Genomic DNA, 22,591 nt, shown 5'->3' on the forward strand with positions numbered 1-22,591 from the left:
CCCCATGGCTTCCTCAGCAGCGAGTCCTGAATTGGCCTGTGGCAGCCAGAATAAAGCCTATTGTTTCCTATTCTCTTCGTGGCTAGTAGGATCAAGTGTCTTAAGTTTGCATTGATAAGCCTACGTGATGTAACTTTGTGAGAAGCGTTGCTAAAGGAAGCGGGCAGAAATGCTGACAGAAGGTTTCTAGCGTGCAGCTGTCTGCGACCAGGACGTGGAAGCCACATGTTGAGAACGGGGAGGACCAACATAGAAGGGACTTGGATTCCCGACCCTGTAGTGTCACAGCAGCCCTGCATGGCCTTCCGGACTTTTACATGCACAAGAAAATAAACTTCTCTCTTGTTTAAGTCACTACTGTTTCGGGACACAGCCACACTAATAAATAATGCCAATTTCTGAGTCTAACGTCCTTAACCTAAGAAGTGGACGCAGTGGCAGTGATATCTACTGCTAAGATGACGGAGGGTGGAAGCTGTTTCCTCACAGAGAACATCGTGTGTCACAAGCGGATATTTTACGAGGTGCTTAATTCCATAAATATTTGACTTCCTAACGGTAAAGCCTGCAAGTGCACCTATGGCTTTGGAAAGAAGCATCAAGAACATCAAAAAGTAACTGCCTTTAGACCAGCTTAGGATGCAAAATGACTGAAGTCCCTTCCCATAAGCGAACTATAACGAGCAATTTAAACAAAACAAAAATGGTATGTTTTATTTACAATACTCAATGCATTTTACAAAGAACATATTTGCATTCCCTAAGTCTTTTGGAAAGTAATTCCAGTTTGTGCAATGAGTTTACAGTAAAGTCTTAAGACATCTCTTAGACATCTTAAACCTAAATTCTCAATTTTGAGAGATATTTCACACTACGTTAATAGAGGACTGTTTTTAATTAAGAAAAACTAAACTCTGTAGTTAAATATTGCCCTTCAATTATTTTTAACCCAAATACAAACTGGACTAGCCTATGAAATAATACCATTAGATTTGGATAAATTATTTTCACTGTTCCCCTCCCCTCCCCAAATGCATGCACAAAGTAAACATGGTAAATTACATTAACAACATTTTATTTCAACACTTTTTTTGGACTCTCTCAACTATTGTTTTGCTCAAGGTGGGGTCGGATAGGTAGAATTCCAGTCTGGGGAAAATCCTAAACCCTGCTCCAGAACAGGAAAGGATTTGCAGTAAGTATTCGGACTCCAGCCAGGATTAGAGAGATTTTTTGAGTAGGTTCTTTTGCTAATCAGAACAAGGTTCCACTTCAGGCCTGACAAAGCCTAAAGAGATCAGTTATTTCCCTATTAACAGTTTGGGGAGCATCTAATCCAAGCCTCCAAAGGACAATAGGCTCCTCTCTCTCCTCTTCTCCCTGAATCACTACCTTCATTTTAGTGCCTTCTGAGGTTGATGATGGAGAACAATTCCTATGTTCAGATTCCAGAAACTAACTGGATGCCATATAAAGATCTTCTGGAACAGGTAAAAAGCACTGAATGATACTGTAATTGTGCAAGAATTTTCATCTCATGCATACGGAAGAAAAGAAACGTATTAATTTATCACTCATAGCTGCCATCTCTTAAAACATAAAATCCATGTACTGGCTCTTGAGCTAGAGAGAAGAGACAGAGGCATCTCCACGCTGGCCCCACCTGCTTAGCAATGTACTACAACTCTCCTCAAAAGTCAGGGTCTCAAACACCCACCGTGGGGGGTCATACAGAAGATACTAAGCTGGAGAAATAAAGACCAACATTGGACATGGCTGACAAAATTCTAAGACAAAGAAATGGTGAGGTAGAGTTGAGAGAGTTCAACTGAGTTTTCTGAGCACAGATCTTTTGGCACATTCTAAAATTATACAGACCCCTTCTCAAATTCTCTCCTGTGACACCTTTACAAAGTGCTGGCAACTTAGGAGTCCTTGGATCTATTGAGGAAACTTCTATGTAAAGCTAACAGAATAAAGTCATTTGAAGAAACGAACTCCTGGCAGTTTAGCTTACTTACCCCAGTGTTGAAGCAAATAAAAACAATGCTATCCATTTGCTGAATTTATTTAAACAAATCAATTTAGAAATATCATAGAATTAAACAAAACTTCTGACATGTAAACATACTGCCATGTTCCTGAAACAGATGTTAACACCTGATAAAAGTTAATAACCGCTTGTTAGGAAAGCTGTCCATTAATAAGGCCAGTCTTCAGCAAAACTAAAACCATTTTGTTTCTTTAGCTTTCCCAGTATGACAATGCAATACTATCAAAGCACAATCAGATATAATAAAGACAAGATTGGATGGACAGATCGGTACCATTGGTTACGCTGTTAAACAGTTTCGTTCTTGGCGCCACATAAAAACGAGCCAATCACATCAAATAAATCATGGCTTTTTTTTCTTTATCACAACTCACTAAGTGATGTTAATTATGGTCCTTGTCAAACACGTTTGGTAAAGGCTATTTACAGTGTACATGGCTGAGCATGCACTATTTATAGGTACAAAGATGCCTGCCAGTTTATTACAAGAGAATTACACAGTGCCTGAAAATGGTGAAGCATCTCACACGTCATTTAAATCAATAGTTTCAAGCAGAAAACGTTCCTTGTTTGACCACAATTGCAATAATTACATGAAAATTCTTATAAAAACACGAATCTCCCTCAAGAAATTGATGCATATTCTACGCACTATAGGTTAAGGCAGTAAAAAAATGTATTCCTGATAACTGGAGGTCTTGACAATGTCAATTAAAGCTGTCTGACTCTAGTTTTTCATTCTCCATCATATACTCAAAGTTCTGTCTGCATAACTAATTCGTGAAAGATTCCACTTCTAACATCGGAAACGGATTAGCAATGAAGAAGAGCTGACGTTGGGAAAAAGTAACTGCTAAGGAAAGGGGAAAACGTTAAGTCGGACTTTGCCTAGAAGTTTTCAAATCCTAAACAAGAGCATTATTTGTGAGTCTGAGCCTTAAAAGTATAAAACAAATACATATAGTTTACCTTTCTTAATTTAAAATATACTGAACTTTGAACAATTCAAGTAATAATGTAAGACTATCAAAAATAACTTCATAAGCCATACAAGCATCAACTGCATGTTCAATGTTTTAATTAAGAACTTTTTAAAAATTGTAAACTAAACCATGAGTTTAGTTAACAAATGATAAATGACCTTTTATTTGCACTTGTGATTCCTTTAATACAAATTGCTACCAACATATATGTAAAGATATGGCAGATTATGCATTTGATCAAAGCACTTTGATTTAAGCATAAAACGATTCAAATGGTTTTAAGTTCCGTGCATAAGATCCAAGAGGCCGCCTACCAATTTGTAGGCAACCCTCTTTCTAATCAGAATCCTTTATTCCTCAGCTGCAGATGAGACAGGGCACAATCTGTTGTAAACAGGGCACTGCTGTAAAACCAGGGTAATATTCTTAAATTAAGATCGTTCTTGTTCAATTGAAAAGACTTTCCCCAAGTGTCTTCCAGCACTGTAGTATATTCTGCTGACCTCTTAATTTCATAAATTAACTTTCCTTTGATTCCATTTTTATGGTGGTTGTTTTCACAGTTTTGTTTTAAAAATTGGTTTAAATTTATATAAAACTCTGTACATGTTCACAAATTATTGCATAAACAGCATAATCTTCCAGACAGTGTTTACAAACACATGTCCAATGCAGGAAAAATATATTCACGTTTCCCGTCTGGCTTTTTTCTTCTTTTTTATTTGTTTGGGAGATTCCCAGCTAGTTTCAGACTTGGCTAAGAGGAAAAAAAGAAAGAAAAAACAGGAGAAAATACTGTTATGTCTCAAAAATATCAAAGTACCATCAATGAAAACATGCTTTGAAATCCACTAATGACTCTTCAACCTTTATGTGTAACTTCTCAAGTCCCAGTCACATGTTTTTAGGTTATTCTATGGCTACCTTCCCCTTTTCCTTTGAATGCCAATGTATTATTTTGTTTAATCACATGAAAAGTACTGCACCGGTTTTGATCTAGAAAACCCATCATTTAACATGGCATTACCCATCTAAGTAATGAAAGTGAAAATGGGCAAAATGGATACTGAAGGTAGCTAAAGGGAGGAAAAGGGGACAGAAGGCACAGGACAATTCACAGCAGTCCCAAGAACATGTGCACAGAAAAAGGGAGGGACCAGATGGACAAGGGCATGTCTCAAGCCCTCCGCTGTCTATGTCCCTGGACACCCAGTCTCTCCTGGGGTGATTTCAGCCTCTTGACCCTCATAACTGACTGAGGTCCACAAGATGCCAAGGAATCTAGCCTGTGCAAAGGAAGGAAGGGCTGCTCTATTAATCTCTATCAGACTTCCAAGATTAGAAGTCTAAATATTTCAGACTTCTAAGAAATTAACTTTTATATAAACAGTACAGAAAACATACAAAAGAACTAAAAAGGAGAATTACTTACTCTGTGAAGGAGGCACACTATTTTGCTTAGTATTTGACTTGGATTTATCTGTTTCTTGTAGCATCGGTGGCACTTGGGAAGAGCTTTTGTCAGAATCACTTTTTGATAAAATAACAGATGGCTCGGTAGAAACAGCAGGTGGAAGAGTCTTGATAGGCTATTTTGGAATAAAATTACCTTAAATTCCTCTGTAAAAAGTTTCATATAAAATTAAATATCAAAGTAATACCAAGAGGCTGCTGAGGAGCAAGTAAATACTAAAATGATTTCCAAAGAATTTACTAGCAGGAGGGCTACAACTCGTGCGTGCCCTCTAGTGGCATAACCAAGTAAACGTTTACCTACAACATCCATGAATAGAGGTGGAGATAAAAAGGGATGAAAAGCACAGAATTACAAGATGTTTACTGAATCTCAAGTAGGAGCGAATAATTCCATTTTCATGAACTTTCACATTTTCCTGTTCATTAGAAATAGGACGATTTGATGTTTCAGTGATTCAATGGTTTGTTCACTTCTCACCAACTCTTAACTCCTTGAAACTTTTTCATGTGAAAGACAAAGAAAATAGCTCCTTTCTGAACTCCCAGTAGGTGATACCACCCCCTTCTCTGCTTCTGGAGATGTAAGGGTTACTCAAACAGAGCAGCAACAGCTTGTTTCCCATGCAAGGGCAAAGACAGCCTATGTGGTCTATGCTAGCCTAAAACACTAGCAGACTAGGACTACTAGTCCTTCTCCATGAAAGTAAGTAGTAAAACTCATGTTCAAATCTTCAGAGTTTTATCCATTCTGGCAGTGAAATCATAATGTTGAGGGCCTAGACTCTTACTGCCTTGCTTCTCCTCTCCAGCCTGGAAGCAGAAAGGAGGCAAATTAACTGATTTGCCTCAGTGAGGCCTAACTGTTAATGGACGGTCAGGAGAGGCAGTATTTGGAGCGCCTGGAGGCTGGAACAGACGAGCAGGAGGTCAAGTCACCCTTTAGCTTTGCTTACAAATCCTGACTCTGAATATCAGAACAAGGGTAAGAAACATCACTATGTTTCTCTTGCCTCTCATTCTTCCAGGATCTCTGGGTGTAAGAAAGCTCAATGGAAAAGGAAACAAGAGGAAGCTGTGTGTACCCCAGAAATTACTAGGATCCCTTTCTTCTATTTTAGGTATCTGAAGCTGCATTTGTCTTGGTTGGTTCAGCTTTCTTAATGTTCTATTTACTTCATACCCAAAAGTTTTAGTACTTATTTCCAGTATTCTCCCCTTTATTCTCTCACTTAATCTATGTTAAGTCACAGAGGGACTCAAATAGTCTTTACAAGATGGCTTCTGAAAATGACTTTCTAACAACATCAAAATGTCAAATGACCTTCTGCAACCCTATTATTAAACCTATGCATGTACTGAGATTGCAGCCTTTCATCTCAAAAGGGAATTTTCCTCTTAGGGAATTAAAATCCAAACAGGAAGTATGGTTAAGATTTTATTTTAGTACAAGACTGTTACAAATTATTTCTTTTAGTGGTAACACAGGTTCTTTTTTTTTTTTTTTTTTAAAGGATTTTATATTTACGTAATCTCTATACCTACAACCTTGACATCAAGAGTCACATGCTCTACCAACTGAGCCAGCCAGGCATTCCTGTAACTCAGGTTGTCTAAAGCTGTTTCATTAAATATGTATGTTCCACAAAGGCTGAGATTATTTTTTTTGTTTTTTTTTTAAAGTAGGCTCCATGCCCAATGTGGGGCTTGAACTCACGACCCTGAGAACAAGAGTTGGATGTTCTACTGACTGAGTCACCCAGGTGCCACAAAGGCAAAGATTTTTATGTTTTGTTCTTTGATATATATCCTTTGAAATAGCGTGTGGCCCATAGTAGGTTCTCAACAAGTTTTTTGAATGTCTATATAAATGAACCATGAAACTCCAGTATACGATTTCATATATTTGTATATAACTTACCTTATGAGAAATCAGATTAAAATTTTTCTTAAATGTTTGTTTAGTTTTGAGAGAAAGACAGAGCGTGAGCAGGGGAGGGGCAGAGGGAGACACAGAATCCGAAGCAGGCTCAAGGCTCCGAGCTGTCAGCCCAGAGCCCGATGTGGGGCTCGAACCCATGAACTGCAAGATCATGACCTGAACCAAAGTCGGACACTCAACCGACTAAGCCACCCAGGCACCCAGAGAAACAAGATTTTAAAAAGCTATAATCTTTATGTCACTGGCTTAGACCTTTTATAAAATGGTCCTTTCTGACACCTCAAAATTTTCTACCAATAGCACATATTTCAAGAATCTGTCCCCAAAATGTACATAAATGTCCCATTTTGAGAGGTTGGATCACAGTCCTATTATATATTATGCACTGGCTTTTATGGAAATGCAACCAGCTGCATTTTCTCTAGCAATCTATTCCTTGTATGTCTAGATACTTAACAGGAGAAAATACAGTCCAGTGGTTCTGGTCTCACCACTGATAGTTCTGAGACTTGGGACAAGTTATTTAACTTCTCCAACCTCATTTATATAATAGATCTCAGCTTTCTGGAAGGTTGTTTTAAGGGCTAAATTAGTGTCTTTAAAATGCTTAGCACTTTAAAATAGTGATTAGTAATGCTTAGCACTCAGTACTTCGATAAAATATGAGTTATGGCACAATTTTCAAGTCATCAAAATTTTACTCCTTAAATATTAAAAAACTTACCTGGCTATTTTTGATGAGTGCTTCAGCTGGATCACTAGTGCTTATGGTCTTCAAAGAAAAAGCTTTTTCCTGTTTTGGACGGACTTTAGAGGTATTCACTGGAAGCTCTTCTCTAATCTCTTTTTCTAATTCTTCCGTGTCCTACAGAGAAGAGTAGTCATTAGATGATATGAATCACTTTTTTACTAATTAAAAATCTACTTGGTTGGTGCTATTAATGTCCAAAAGATATTCCAAGAAAATAATTTCACATCAGTAACTGTCCAAATGGCTTAATAGAGCATATAAAAACAATCATTCGGGCGCTTGGGTGGCTCAGTCAGTTAAGCATCCCACTCCAGCTCAGGTCGTGACATCACAGTTCACAGGTTCGAGCCCTGAGTCGGGCTCTGTGCCAACAGCTTGGAGCCTGGAGCCTGCTTTGGATTCTGTGTCTCCCTCTCTCAAAAATAAATAAACATTAAAACAATTTTTAAAACAATCATTCAAAGATTTAAAATACACAGGTACATTTGGAACAGTCATCATCCCTGCTTTCTCCAGGGACTTAAATCAACTGTGAATTAAAAAACAATACACTCCCATCTTCAAATGCAAACCATTCTAATTTACTAAACCAATTCAAACAAAATAAACTAGAAATTTTTTCTTTTAAAAAAGCACAGTTAATCAGGTGATACTTGAACTAAGTATACTTTAGAAATAACATTTCACTTAATGACTTCTTCAAGGAACAAAATATTTGTACCTCAGTGCATTCTGTAGGTAAGTTAGGCTTACCTAGTAGAAAGGACAGTTCAGTTCTGGCCTGCTGCAGTCTGCCTGCGCAATGTCAAGGACAAATCATTTAGTTTCCCTTTAGCTTCCTCAACTATAAAATGAAATGTGCCTACATAATTTCTAAGGTCCTACCTAAGCTTTAACATTTCTATTCTTAGGCCTTTGGACTTTAAAAAAGTTTCAAAAAATACTTCTACAGCACATTACATGCTTAGATATGTGAAATAAATATAACTTGAATATGTTAAATAGGACCATCGTTGTTAATTGTATTGTTCTTTAGCCAACACATACATATGAACACCTGGCTAGGATGATCTTGAAAGTCTTCTTCCAATACTGATTATTTTATAAAACTTGTTCAGGATGGTAGTTGAGTTTAGACAATAATTCAAAATTGTATTGTGAATTTAAATTGAATGAGTAGCTTTGGGTATGTGTGTAAGATTTGCCATCTGTGCAAAATTAACGTGAAGACATCAGTTACTTCCATCCTAAGCTGCACTGTAACTAATGGTAAAGAAGCCCGCCAACCACATACCCACAATTAAAAAGAACAAATTCCAAAATGTATTACGGATAGGATGCTATACACTATGTACCTGACACAGAATTTTATGGATAGCTCATTTAATTCTCAAAGCAGCTATGCAGTTAAGTCACGTGTGCAAAGTGAAACAAACAAAAACAAGCAGTAAGGCAAAACTGAAATGTGAGTACAGATCTGACTCAAAAGCCCGTATACTTACTTCTCACTGTATTTGAAAACAGATCAAACATTTGAAAAAGGAGTATCAGAATACCAAAATAATGTTCACAAGTTCATGACCTTTAGCCAGTAAACTGAAATTTACAGATTACATCTATCCCACAAAACTTCTTTTAAAAGGAACTCACCTAATCCACAAAAGAGAAAAAAACAGGCTAAGTAAAGGCTATCCTAGAAATCACAGAAATCTAAGAAAAGTTTGGCTAAATAGATTTCAGACAGTATCACTAACAAAAGGTAACTGTCAATAACATTTCTCATCAACTAGCTCAGCTAAGAGAAGCACTCCTATTAGTTTTTCATATCCACTGATCTCAGTCACGTTAACTTTACTAGTGAGAAAAAACGAATACTGAAAACAGATTGGGGTCATTTATAACAGGTCACGTTTCCCTCAACAAAAATTACCAAACCCATAATTCCTTAAAAACCCATGCAGCAACTTTCCCCAAAGAGAACGATAAACAGGAAAATTCTTTGTAGGCTATCTTCCAGAAACTCTGGCTATCTCCTACATTTAAAGGAATGAAAACAATTAGTCACAAGGTTGTAAGTAAGGAACAAGATTTTCTAAGTTGTAAGGTAATGGTGATGGAACTTTCAAAGAGAAACCCATGCAGACTTCTAGTAACCTAGTGTGTTTGAAATTATAAGAACTTTGTTTTCATCTATATTATAATCTAAACATTTTACCCAAATAGGAAAGACCAATGAAGAAGGAAAATGTAGGGGTGACATAAATAGAAAGTTTCTGTTAGAAGCCAAACGAAAAGGGACTAAGTGAAACTGGGTGCAAACGCAGGGTAAGATTCTGCCCAATTGTTCTAACTGTGCTAAAATTCCTTTTTTAAAAATTGTATACGCGGGGCGCCTGGGTGGCGCAGTCGGTTAAGCGTCCGACTTCAGCCAGGTCACGATCTCGCGGTCCGTGAGTTCGAGCCCCGCGTCGGGCTCTGGGCTGATGGCTCAGAGCCTGGAGCCTGTTTCCGATTCTGTGTCTCCCTCTTTCTCTGCCCCTCCCCTGTTCATGCTCTGTCTCTCTCTGTCCCAAAAATAAACGTTGAAAAAAAAAATTAAAAATTGTATATGCTTTTTTTAAAAAGTTTATTTATTTTAAGAGAGAGAGAGAGCAAAAGCAGGGGAGAGGCAGAGAGAACGGGAGAGAGAATCCAAGCAGGCTCCGTGCTGTCAGTGCAGAGCCCGGCACGGGGCTCGAACTCACAGACTTTGAGATCATGACCTGAGCGAAACCAAAAGCTGGATGCTCAACCAACCAAGCCACCCAGGCGCCCCATAACTGTGTTAAAATTCTAATTTGCTGAATCCCAGTTACTCAAAAGAAGTTTCTGTCTGTGAGCAACACTGCATCTCCTTTTCCATTCCACCCTAATATAAACCAAAATGCATCTAATTTAATTTATTTACCTTGGGTTTACACCTTTGGTATGATTTTTCCCCCCTTTGGTACGATTTTTTCAGAGCAATACAGTTTTATTACGGTAGGATATATAAGATCTTTAAAAGATTCTGTGACTTTTCGAATACTTTGCAAGTAAACCCGAGAGCTCATATTGTGTCTTTTATCTCTACATATACTTTGGATCTGCATGTTCTTTTCACATTTCGGCAGTAGGTGCTTTATGAGTCACATCTGTTGTTTTGATGCCCTACCTGTGCAGGAGAGTTCTCGTCACCTTGCTTCTTCTTTTTCTTTTTTTTCTTTTTAGATTTCCCAGTTGGAAGAGCTCCCTCTCCCTTTTCCTTGTCATCATCTGAAACCTGATGTTAAAAGCAGAAGTATTAAAGTGAACCAATTGGTTAAGTTTTCATTATTCAGAAATTATGGCATAATCTCATTCATTAGGCTCAGTCTTTATCTCGTAAATTCTAAGCAAGAATTAGTAAGGAGTAATAAAATGGATCTAAAATTGTGTATTAGAAAAGAACAAAGTAAAGAGAACTTCATTCTCCTATTGTCTACGATAGACCACTTTTTGTTTTTTTTACATCTTTCATCACTCACTGCAAGACAAATTAGAGGGCTGTGCAAACCTTGGTTTTTAAAACTCACTGGATAGGTAATTCTGTTTTGTTTCAGAGTTTAAATGCAGCACTATGTGCAATAAAAATGAATTTGACTCTGCTAAGAGAAAGACAAGCTCCAGAGTAGGAGAAAATATTTGCAAACCACATATCCAACAAAGGATTTGTATCTAAGACTATATAAAGAAAATTCAATAGTAAATACTCCAATTAGAAAATGTGCAAAAAATATGAACAGACATTTCATGAAAGAGGACATACAGATGGCAAAGAAGCACATGGAAAGATGTTCAACATCATCAGCTATTAGGGAAATGCAAATTAAAGCCAAAATGAGTTCACTACATTCCTATCAGAATAGCTAAAATAAAAAACAGTGATGGCAGCAACCGCTGGCAAGGATGGAGAGAAATATGATCACACATTCATTGTAGGCGGGAACGTAAAGTGATACAGCCACTCTGGAAAATAGTTCGGCAATCTCTTAATATATTAAATATGCAACTACCATACAACCCAGGATTATACTCCTGGACATTTATCCTAGAAAAAGGAACACTTATGTTCACACAAAAGCCTGTACACGAATGCATAATAGCAGCTTTATTCACAACAGTGCCAAGCGAAGAACAATCCTAATGTCCTTCAATAGGAAAACAGTTAAACAACCTGGGGCATATCCAGACTATGACTACTAAGAAGTAAAAGAACCAAGTAATGATACGTAACAATCTGGATGAGTCTCTAGAGAATTATGCTCGGTGAAAAAAACCCCAACAGTACAAAAAAGCTGCATGCTATATTATTCTATTCCTAGAACATTCTTGAAATGACAAAATTATAGAGATGGAAACAGATTACTGGTTGCCAGGGGTTACAAGGGGGTGGTGACAGGAAGGAAGAAAGGGTGGCTATAAAAAAAGGGAAACATGAGGGATCCTTACAGAATGGAAATGTTCTGTATCTTAATTGCATTAATGCCAATATCCTAGTTGTGATACTGTATTATAGCTTTCCAAGATGTTATCACTGGGGGACACTGGGTAAAGAGTACAGAGGATTTCTCTGTATCATTTCTCACAAGTGCTTGTCACTCTACAGTTACCTCAAAATTAAAGATTTAATTTAAAAAATCGATTTTGAGTGGTGCCTGGGTGGCTCAGTCAGTTACGTGTCAGACTTTGGCTCAGGTCATGATCTCCAGATTTGTGAGTTCGAGCCCTACGTTGGGCTTTGCACTGATAGCGTGAAGCCTACTTTGGATTCTCTGCCGTCTTCTCTCTCTGCCCTTCCCCCACTAGCGTTCTCGCTCAAAAATGAACATTTAAAAAAACTGAATCTGAGCTGGAATGTCACTGAAAACAACATTCTGCATGATTAAAATAGTGAATTAGAACTGTTAAATTGGTATCCATAAGATCCTTTCAAACATACCATGAAGTTGACTTTTCTATGAAAAAGTGCTTTTTGTGTCTTCTGCACAGATGAAAGCCAAGATTCCTAGCCTACCCTTACAGGACGAGATGATGGGGTGACTACTATTTGTCTGCTCAGCAGCACAGTCATTAGGATGATTATGGAGGTCTCATGAACCACCAAATAGTTCACAGAAATTACTAGCAAATGGAAAAACAAAACCCTATGCAAACTTAGCTAAGAGATTTTCAGTCCAAGTTGGTTGCCAGCTGCGGAGAAACCTCCACAGAAGTTTTCACCACAAGCTCACAGTGATTAAAACACCACGTGCAAAAAAATGCATCCTCTGAAGGATATTCAGGTCCCAAGGACTCTGGGCAGTCTGCTTCTTAGCCAATTAAAATCCAACCATAAAGGAAATATAGTTCCTCATGCCTAAACACTATTTTTGTTTATGGGGGAAAGGCTGAAACCAACTCCATACCATTTTTAACTCCTATGAAAGAACTTTTGACAAATTTATTTTAGACTAATTGAAAGTAAAAGACATTACTGATAAACTTAAAATTCCTTTACACCCCCTTTCCTGATCCCATTCCCACACTACCTCCCCTAGGGGTAAACCATTTACCATGAACTTCTTTCATGTCCATTCCATCAAGTTTTTTATAAATTCAGGTGTGTTTACACACACACAAAATTTACACAAACGGTATCATATTGTATCTTTCTGTAAACCTGTCCTCCATCATTCAGCATGTTTTTTGAGATTTTATTCATGTTGACATTAATGTACCTTATTTCACTGATTTTTAACATCTAATATGCAACTGTACAGACCTATCACATTTTAGTTCTCCATTCCTCAACTGATGGGCATGTAGATGGTGTCCCATTTTTACTAAGAAATATGAAAGATGATCTCTGAATACACTCAAAAAAAGAACTGCTATGATATATGATAGTCTTCATTCCATTCAGTGGTTCTACTCTGTAATTCTGATGATAAGGCACAAGGAAGTTTCAGTTAGAGAAATATATATATATATTTTTTTAAATTTTTTTTTTAATGTTTATTTATTTTTGAGAGTGAGACAGAGTGTGAGTGGGGGAGGAGCAGAGAGAGGGAAACACAGAATCTGAAGCAGGCTCCAGGCTCTGAGCTGTCAGCACAGAGCCCGATGCAGGGCTCAAACTCACGAACCGTGAGATCGTGACCTGAGCTGAAGTCAGACACTTATCGACTGAGCCACCCAGGCACCCCGAGAAAAGAAAGAAAGAAAGAGAGAAAGAAAGAAAGAGAGAAAGAAAGAAAGAAAGAAAGAAAGAAAGAAAGAAAGAAAGAAAGAAAGAAAGAAAGAAAGAAAGAAATATATATACATTTTTTTTTTTAAACATTTATTTATTTTTGAGACAGAGAGAGACAGAGCATGAACAGGGGAGGGGCAGAGAGAGAGGGAGACACAGAATCGGAAGCAGGCTCCAGGCTCTGAGCCATCAACCCAGAGCCTGATGTGGGGCTCGAACTCAGGGACCGTGAGATCATGACCTGAGCCGAAGTTGGACGCTCAACCGACTGAGCCACCCAGGCGCCCCCCGAGAAATATATTTTTGATTGTACATTCACTAAACATTCAACAAATATCAGAATGGTTACTATGTGTTAAGGTACTATTATCAGGAAGCTTTTTTCCCTAATAGACTTTATTTTTTACAGCAATTTTAGGTTCACAGCAAAACTGAAGACAGAGATTTCCATATACTCCCCCACCTCACATGCACAGCCCCCCACTATCAATACTCCCCCTACCCCCCCCCCCCCCAGAGTGGTACATCTGTTACAATAGAGGAGCCTACACTGCCTTATCATTACTCAAAGCCCCTACAGGTTACCTTCGGGTTCACTCTTGGTGTTACACATTCTACTGGTTTGGAAAAAATGTATTATGACATGAATTCACCATTACAGTGTCATACAGAGTAGTTTTACTGCCCTAAAAACCCTCTGTGCTCTGCCCATTCATCCCTTTCTCCCTCTAACCCCCTCAACTTTCATATTACCTGTTAATTGTCGCCCTCTACATTTATTTACACACTTAGTAATAAATCCCATTACTACCTCTTCCTTTCTCTGGTCTCTAAAGATCAGAGGTACTACCATCCTATCAAAGGCCAACCCACAATCCACTCATGCCTAAGGTTCCCCCACCTCTACTGCCAGGATCTTACTCTATTAGCCAAATCTCTTATTTATGTGTAACTTTTACTTTGTTCTAGACCCTTTCTCTTTGCATCTACAGTAAAGCAAGGGCTGACAACCCACAAATCTAGCCCAATGCCAGTTTTTGTAAATAAAGTTCATTTCCAAATTGTCTGTGGTTGCTTTTACACTGCTGTATGAACCTTTAATAAAAAGTTTACCAACCCCTGCACTAAAATCTCTCTTATCATGAAAGCACAAACAACCTCCAACAAAACCCTTCCTGGTACTAGAGTTTCACTGTCATCCACTACCTCTCCTCCATTCCTATCCTTACTTACTTTTTAAAAAAACACATTAAAAAAGCATACTGTTTTCTAACCCTCATTTACTCAACTTACTGCAATATGGTTACTATTCTAAGATTTCTAATGAAACTGGTCTTTTATTTTTAATGTTTATTTTTGACAGAGAGACACACACACAGAGTGTGAGCTGGGGAGGGGGAGAGAGAGACAGAATCTGAAGCAGGCTCCAGGCTCTGAGCTGTCAGCATAGAGACTGGCGTGGGGCTTGAACCCACGAACTCTGTGATCGTGACCTGAGCTGAAGTTGGATGCTCAACCAACTGAGGCCACCCAGGCGCTCCTCTAATGAAACTGCTCTTAATTACCAGACAGCAAATGCTTCAGCCTCTTGTGACCCAGAACTCTCTTCTCTCAGTCTCTTTCATGCGCTTTTGTTTCTTCTTAAAAGTTGGAGGAGTTTCCCTTTCCCAGATTCCTATTCATCCCACTGCGCTTTTCAGGTCTACAGACTTTTCCTAGATATTTCATGCACCCTCAAAATGTTTAACAACCATATGCTTATAACTTCCAAACACAGACCTTCTCCCTAAACTTTAACCTGGTATAAAACCAACTTCTCTTAGGCATTTCTACAAAACACTTCGTATTTAACATAGTCCAAATGGAACCAACCATCTTTTCCCCCAGTCAACTAGCTTTTGCTCCCGTATCTTCTCTGTTGGGAACACTACTTCCACCTTCCTTCCCAGTTACCCAACCTAAAATCCTGGAAGTCTTTCGATGACTCTTTCTCCATTCAATTCTAATCACATGTCCTGTGGATTTTATTTCAATCAATCAGTCTATTTCTTTATTAAGTAGGCTCCATGCTCAGCGTGGAGCCCAATGTAGGGCTTGAACTCACAACCCTGAGATCATGACTTGAGCTGAGATCAAGAGTTAGATGCTTTCACTGACTGAACCACCCAGGCACCCCTATTTCAATTTATTATTTTAAGTCTGCCCTGTATTCTGTATGCCATTCTTTTTTTTAAAGATTTAATTTTTTTAAGTAATCTCTACAACCAACATGGGGTCTGAACCTACAACCCCGAGATCAAAAGCCGCAAGCTCCAATGACTGAGCCAATGGGACCCCTCTGTGTACCATTCTTACCATTACTGTCCCGGACTAACTAACCAACCTCTAACCTGGCCTTCCTACCTTTATTCACATATGCCTCTACTCCTTTTTTTCTACACGGGCTGCCAGTAGAATCCTTCCATCTTAAAATCCCTCCATTATTTATAGCATAAAATCTAGGTTTTTAAATGACGTTCAAGAACTTTTAGCATCTGGTCCATGCCTCTCTTCTCCAGTTTAATTTCTGACCACTCTTTGTTTCACATTCTGCTTTCACCTCTAGGATGCTTTTGCTAAAACTTCCAAGTGCTTCTGTAATACCTGGCACAAACTGTAACATTACGTTCACCCACTGATATGCCTGTCTTCTTCCTCTCCTCCCTAACTAGACTGTAGGCTCTTTGAAGGCAGTAACTGTGTTTTATCTTGTTCCTCCACTAGCACAATACCTGACTCGTGGCAGATGTTCAATTAGTAATTTGTTGAATGACCCTATTACCTTCAGAGCCTCTGGACTTTCCAACCTTATTCCTACAACCAAGAGTTGCAAAGTTTGATCAGTAGCTTTAGGACTTGTAAATTACTTCCATTTATTTTTCAAAGCTCTCAGTTTAGTTAATTATCTCCTACCCAATTCATGTAATTGCCTCTTTAACACTTACCCCAAAATAGTACAAAATAGCTTCCCAAGCTTCTTCTCTTTCTCCTGTATCCAGCCTAACTTTCCTAACCCTAGTGATGGTTAGGTTATCCCTAGTTTAAAAGCTGTCAGTAGGTTCTAATCACTTATAGAATTTCATAAAAATGTGGCAAGGTATGTATCATTCATTTATTTACTGAGTGCCAAGCATGTTGCTAGAGCTACAAAAATAAAAACTTCATGGTTCCTTTCTTTAAGGAATATGGCCTACAAGGGGAAGATCCTGTCATTAATGGATTCCACACACGTGTAATGTTTACCTCTCCACTAAACTGTTCACCTATCTTCCCGCCTTGACACCTTTTTCGTGGTGTTCTCGTCATGAGCCTTCCTTACTCTTTCATTGGCAACCGTTCTGTTCTTCTCTAAACACACTTAGTTGCTGTTATAATATATCAACTATTATAGTAATTCTGATAAGAGAAAAGAACTGTGTTTTCTTATCAGTGCCTAATAGTGCTTTCCACATATTAGAATCCTCAATAATTTGTGGAAAGAAAAAACAGTGATATAGAGAAGGCATGCAGGCACAATGATTAAATCAAGTATGATCAGAATGGCTCAGAAGCAATTCTACCACTGGATGTGTTTATGATACAGAATGTACCCTCCAGTAATTCTAACATAGTTGGGTGCACAGAGAAATAGACATAACCGCCAATGCCTTTACTCACTTTTTGATCATCAGGAATTGGTTCCTGGGACTTTAGAAGTGAAGCTCTTTCTTCATCTACCCAATTTCCCCACTCTTCTGCTGGAGCATTCCAATCAGAGCTGGGATCAGCAGAAGACAGACCATCTAAAATTTAACAGTGTGAATTAGGTATCTATCATTTCTGCCAAAAACTAAAATGCAAAAACTAAAGTTCCTTATGTTGAACTAAGTTGTAACTATAAACTATTGTTCTTCCTTCTTTCTCCCAAGCATATTTTAAGAGCTAGAAGAGAACCCAGTAACATGATGGTAAAAACCTTTGTCAAACTTCTGCTAGGCACATCATATGGCTAATTAAATGGAATTTCTAAAAAATCCCAGAAAACTTAAGAATTACCCGTTTAATTCCACTCCCCCTAATTCCTTTGTTACCTATCTCCTAATTTTGCTCTCTTTTCACTGTTTAGGTCTAACTTGGTTTGGGACTTGGTCATTACAGTTTTGTAATTGACTTATTTTCTAGGGTACGGAAGTAACCAATCTTTAACAGCAGTGCCAAAATTATACTCCCACCTGTCCTTTTACATCATGTCTCCTGCCCTTTAGCAGCTTTTCAAGACTACATTCCTCTTGAAATTCACCAAGTCATGACAGAATATTTAATGTCTTCTTTCCTCTTTTTTTTAAAAAAATTACTTTATGACTTTTAATGGCTACAACCTCTTCCTCCTTTAATACTTAATAACTTGTACCTTCTTACATTTTCCAGATTATTCAATGCTACTTTTATTATTTCAAAATAGGCCAAGTCACTTTCAGGGTTTCTATCGTCTATTCTTAAGAATAAATTTTTATTCTAGACTCCTAGATTCCTTTCTTTCACTCCAGAGAATTTTACTTCCTTGCTTATTCTAAAAAGGGAAAAACAATCTTTGGCTTTATCCTGGTTAAGTAGCTCTCAAAGTCAATTCTTGCCCCTCTCCCTGGATTTCATAAATGCTTCCACATCTACTTCTGCAATGACTACTTATAGCCAGGTTTCATTCCCAGTGGTTTAAGATGATAGATATTAAGCTTTATTTCTAAATGGTTAACTAGTCATTCTATAATTGCTCCAATGAAAAATCCAATCTTTTCCCATTAATGTCAAATGCTACTTTTATTAACTAGTAAGTTTTTTCACATACACTTCAGTCTGTTTCTAGAATTTCTACCCTATTTCACTGATATATTCCTGGAATGGTGCCATATATAATTCTGTAATACCTGTTAGTAACTAGAATGACAAATCTGCCTGCATTCTTATTTTCTCTGCTATTCTTATTTTTTCATGTGAACTCCATTATTTTTGTTTAAAGGGGAGGTATTATGATACCACATGAAGGCTTTAAAACCAATGTTTTAGAAGAATATAATAATCTGGGAAAATGCTCAAAGTAAAAAAAAAAAAAGACAAAACTGTAAAACAGGATACCAAATTTATATGAAGAAGAGATTAAAGAAAATAATACATTAACAACAGATATATCTTGTCGCTGGAATTACAGGAATTTCACCTTATTAAGCACTTACTATGTACTAGAACTTGAGCTGGGCAGGTACTAGAGATAGAAAAATGAGAACAATATACTTCCTCCCCACATGGAGTTCCTGGTCTTATCTATTTAGAGGTGAAGATAGGTAAGTATAAAAGACAATTAAGTACAGAGAGAAAGATTCTATCATGGGGTGTGGAGAGGGAGAAGAGGGCTCAAACAGTAGAGGATGGAGACTGAAAACATAAGAATTTATAGTCTAGCGGAAGAAAAACACGGAACAATTGATTACAAGTATGAAGTATATTACAATAAAGGAAGATCCTTCTTAAATTTACTACCAGGAGCAGGTATCCGGAGGCAGTATTACATAGTAGTAACATAGGGGTTAAGAGCATGGACCTTAGAGTCAAACAGATTCACATCTGAATATTGGTCTGCCTCTACCACTTAACAACTATGTGATTTGGGTCAGATTTCATAATCTTAATGGGCTATATACTAACTTCATAGGAGTGCTAAGAAGATTATAGTAGATACATTTAAAGTAGTACACAGCAATGCAGTAAATGCTCAATAAATGGTAGGTGTAGTGTTTATGTATCACTGATGACATAACAATAGAAAGTCAGTTTCTAAGCTATCGGGCATAGACAACTAAAAATGTATTTCTTACAATCCTGATAAATCTCTCAATAAGATACACTGGTATGTCTTAATGTGGAAATCATTTTTATAAATATAGATGTCGAACCAATTGCTCATCTTACATTAAGCATTCATTAGCAACACCGTTAAGAGATTTGAATGTCACAGATTTTGCTTAAATCTCACAAATAAGAAATGCAGATCTGGAAAATTTCTCTTCATAAGCTAGTCTCTAAGGCCTCTTGTCAGAAAGGAAACTTTATTTTCTTTTAAAAGAAAAAAAGTCTAGACACGTGAGTGGGCAACATAGTAACATATAAACAAACTATTTTCTTAATACATACGGTGGTGGGAGGAGATAAGGTGTAAAAATCTTGTAAAGTATTTAGTAACATTATTTTTTTAAAGGCTTATATAACCAGAAAGTCTGGGGAATGAATTTAGCCTATGATTTAACTTCTTAAAGAACATTAACAGCAGCACAAATCTCTACTGGCTTTATAAAGCTTTCTGTTGATTGTTCCAAGTTTACTGATTTTAGATTAGGTTTTTGTTTTTTTTTTAATATTAACTGGAATAAATAAAACTACTATATAAAACAACAGATAACCTAAACATAAAAGCTGTCACCAGAAGACTTCTCAACACATAATTCTTTTTTATTTTTTAATGTTTATTTATATTTGAGAGAGAGAGAGCATGAGCAGAGGAGGGGCAGAGAGAGAGAGTGGGAGACACAGAATCTTAAGCATGCTCCAGGCTCTGAGCTATCAGCACAGAGCACGACATGGGGCTCGAACTCACAAGCTGTGAGATCATGACCTGAGCTGACGCTGGACGCTCAACTGACTGAGCCACCCAGGCGCTCTCTCAACACATAATTCTTAAGAGTCATGAGCCCTAATATGCTAATTAAATTTCTTTCCCTTAAGGAAACGATGTAGTATGGTTTCATTCATTGTATAGTTTTTTCCACTTATAATAGAGTAACTTCTCATTTCTCAAAAGTCTCCCACAGTTTGCCAGTATCTTTTCAAAGGGCCATATTAGTGTCCTTTCAAAATGGTAAAGAATTTATCTATTTAATTTGTGTGAAAAATGTTTTAAGTTTAAGCATCTCATAACTAATCTCTATTTTACCTCAGTAAAAAAACAGCTGTCAGCTGTTTCTGACCAGAACTTACTTTAGTACTGACTTTAATAAAACAACTATGTTAGAAAGACGTTTTCTAGTGTTCAGACAATACTAACTAGCCCCACTGCATAGACTAATTTTGCCCCAAGAAGAGTATCAGCAGCACCATAGCACTTACTATTTACTGAATATTCAGGCAATGTTCTAAATGCTATATATGTACTTTATCATTTAATTCTCTCTGTGGGAATTAACTGTGGAAGAAGGGCTACTCTTTTTACAGATGAGGAAACAGAAGCACAGAATGACTATGCACCTGTGTAAGAGCAAACCCAGGAAGTCTGTCCTTGAAGCTCATGCTCTTAACCCCTTTATATGCTGCAGCAAATTCATTCATACTCTGATGTGAATTCATAATCTCACTTTTTACAGGGGTTATGATGATGGCTGTTCCTTTATGATCAATTACAAGATTATCAGTCTTTAAAAAAATGTTATCTTCTGTACTATAGCATCTTAACTTTATACTCAAGTGTTACCTTCTTGTCAGATGAGGTCAATGCCTCAAACAAGAAGGTCAACGTATTAATCACATCACATTGTTAAATGGAGAGCTAGTGTGTGTGTGTATACATACACATATACACACATATATACATACTTTGTGGATTAGTAATCTCAAATATTAAATCATGCATTTTATAAAGAGTCATGAGCCCTAATATGCTAATATGCTAATTAAATTTCTTTAATACTTCAGTTCCCTGAATACCAAAATCAGCCACATTAAAGATAACAAAAAATAAAATTCAGAGAAAATGAGGTTGGTTAAAGAGTAACTCGGGACTTAAAAGACGATGGGGCGCCTGGGTGGCTCAGTCGGTTCAGGGCCCGACTTCGGCTCAGGTCATGATTTCGCGGTCCGTGAGTTCGAGCCCCGCGTCAGGCTCTGTGCTGACAGCTCAGAGCCTGGAGCCTGTTTCAGATTCTCCCTCTCTCTCTGACCCTCCCCTGTTCATGCTCTGTCTCTGTCTCAAAAATAAATAAACGTTAGGAAAAAAAAAAAAGAAATTAAAAAAAAAAAAAAAAAAGACTGCCAACAGCCTAACAAATGAGACAGTGTGGAAAGATGGACGGTGTTTGATACTCTTTACTTTCAACAGAGTTCCGTGGATACACACTTTTTCTTCAGTCTTTTATTTTAGCAGTCTATGGTGTTTTTCACGTTACAAGAATTCTAAAACAGATAAAAGTGGAGTCATTCTGTCCAAGTAGGGAAGCCCAGAACCCGGAAGGCTCAGTTTTCCTCAGCTTCAGCCCAGAGCTGCCCAGATTCTTCACTACTATTCTCCTACAATCATTCCTATAAACACTCTTCACTTCTATTCTGTACCTAGCTGAGCATTCTTCTCCATAATTTACAAAAAGCTTTCACGTGCATTTATTACCACATTAAAACCTCACAACAATCTACAGAAGTAGTATGCAAGATTATTTGTTCCATTTTACAGTTCAATTAATCTAGATTCCAAGGTAAGTCTGAGCCACAGGAAGTATTACATTTTAAAGTGAGGACCAGAACTAGGAAATACCTTCTAAACTAGTATGCCAACCCCACATCCCTAGTCTTTTTTTTTTTTTCAACGTTTATTTATTTATTTTTTTCAATGGTTTTTTTTTTTTTTTTTTTTTTTTATTTTTGGGACAGAGAGAGACAGAGCATGAACAGGGGAGGGGCAGAGAGAGAGGGAGACACAGAATTGGAAACAGGCTCCAGGCTCTGAGCCATCAGCCCAGAGCCTGACGCGGGGCTCGAACTCGCGGACCGCGAGATCGTGACCTGGCTGAAGTCGGACGCTTAACCGACTGCGCCACCCAGGCGCCCAACGTTTATTTATTTTTGGGACAGAGAGAGACAGAGCATGAAGGGGGGAGGGGCAGAGAGAGGGAGACACAGAATCGGAAGCAGGCTCCAGGCTCTGAGCCATCAGCCCAGAGCCTGACGCGGGGCTCGAACTCACGGAGCACGAGATCGTGACCTGGCTGAAGTCGGACGCTTAACCGACTGCGCCACCCAGGCGCCCCCCACATCCCTAGTCTTTAGC

The 22,591-nt window shown here is 37.9% G+C and overlaps 1 protein-coding gene across 8 annotated transcripts in view; it reads right to left on the reverse strand.

The window, feature by feature from the left end:
- Positions 1-687: 687 nt before the first annotated feature.
- Positions 688-22,591, reverse strand: part of MTDH (metadherin) — a 57,310-nt gene continuing 35,406 nt past the window's right edge. For 7 of the 8 annotated variants that reach the window (XM_047089032.1, XM_047089037.1, XM_047089031.1 and 4 more), the window contains 5 exons: positions 17,188-17,312; positions 10,396-10,503; positions 7,176-7,316; positions 4,469-4,625; positions 688-3,793 (listed from right to left, as the gene is read on the reverse strand). In XM_047089032.1, coding sequence (XP_046944988.1) covers positions 3,723-3,793; positions 4,469-4,625; positions 7,176-7,316; positions 10,396-10,503; positions 17,188-17,312 — 602 coding nt within the window. In that variant the 3' untranslated portion in view covers positions 688-3,722. Of the gene's footprint in view, positions 3,794-4,468; positions 4,626-7,175; positions 7,317-7,955; positions 7,998-10,395; positions 10,504-17,187; positions 17,313-22,591 lie in introns of those variants that run through there. The other variant, XM_047089039.1, reaches the window with a different exon arrangement.

Source organism: Lynx rufus, unplaced genomic scaffold (genome assembly GCF_022079265.1).
Source record: "Lynx rufus isolate CCGP_SWC_20201006 ecotype Redwood Valley unplaced genomic scaffold, mLynRuf1.p SCAF_26, whole genome shotgun sequence".
In the NCBI taxonomy this organism is placed as follows: Eukaryota; Metazoa; Chordata; class Mammalia; order Carnivora; family Felidae; genus Lynx; species Lynx rufus.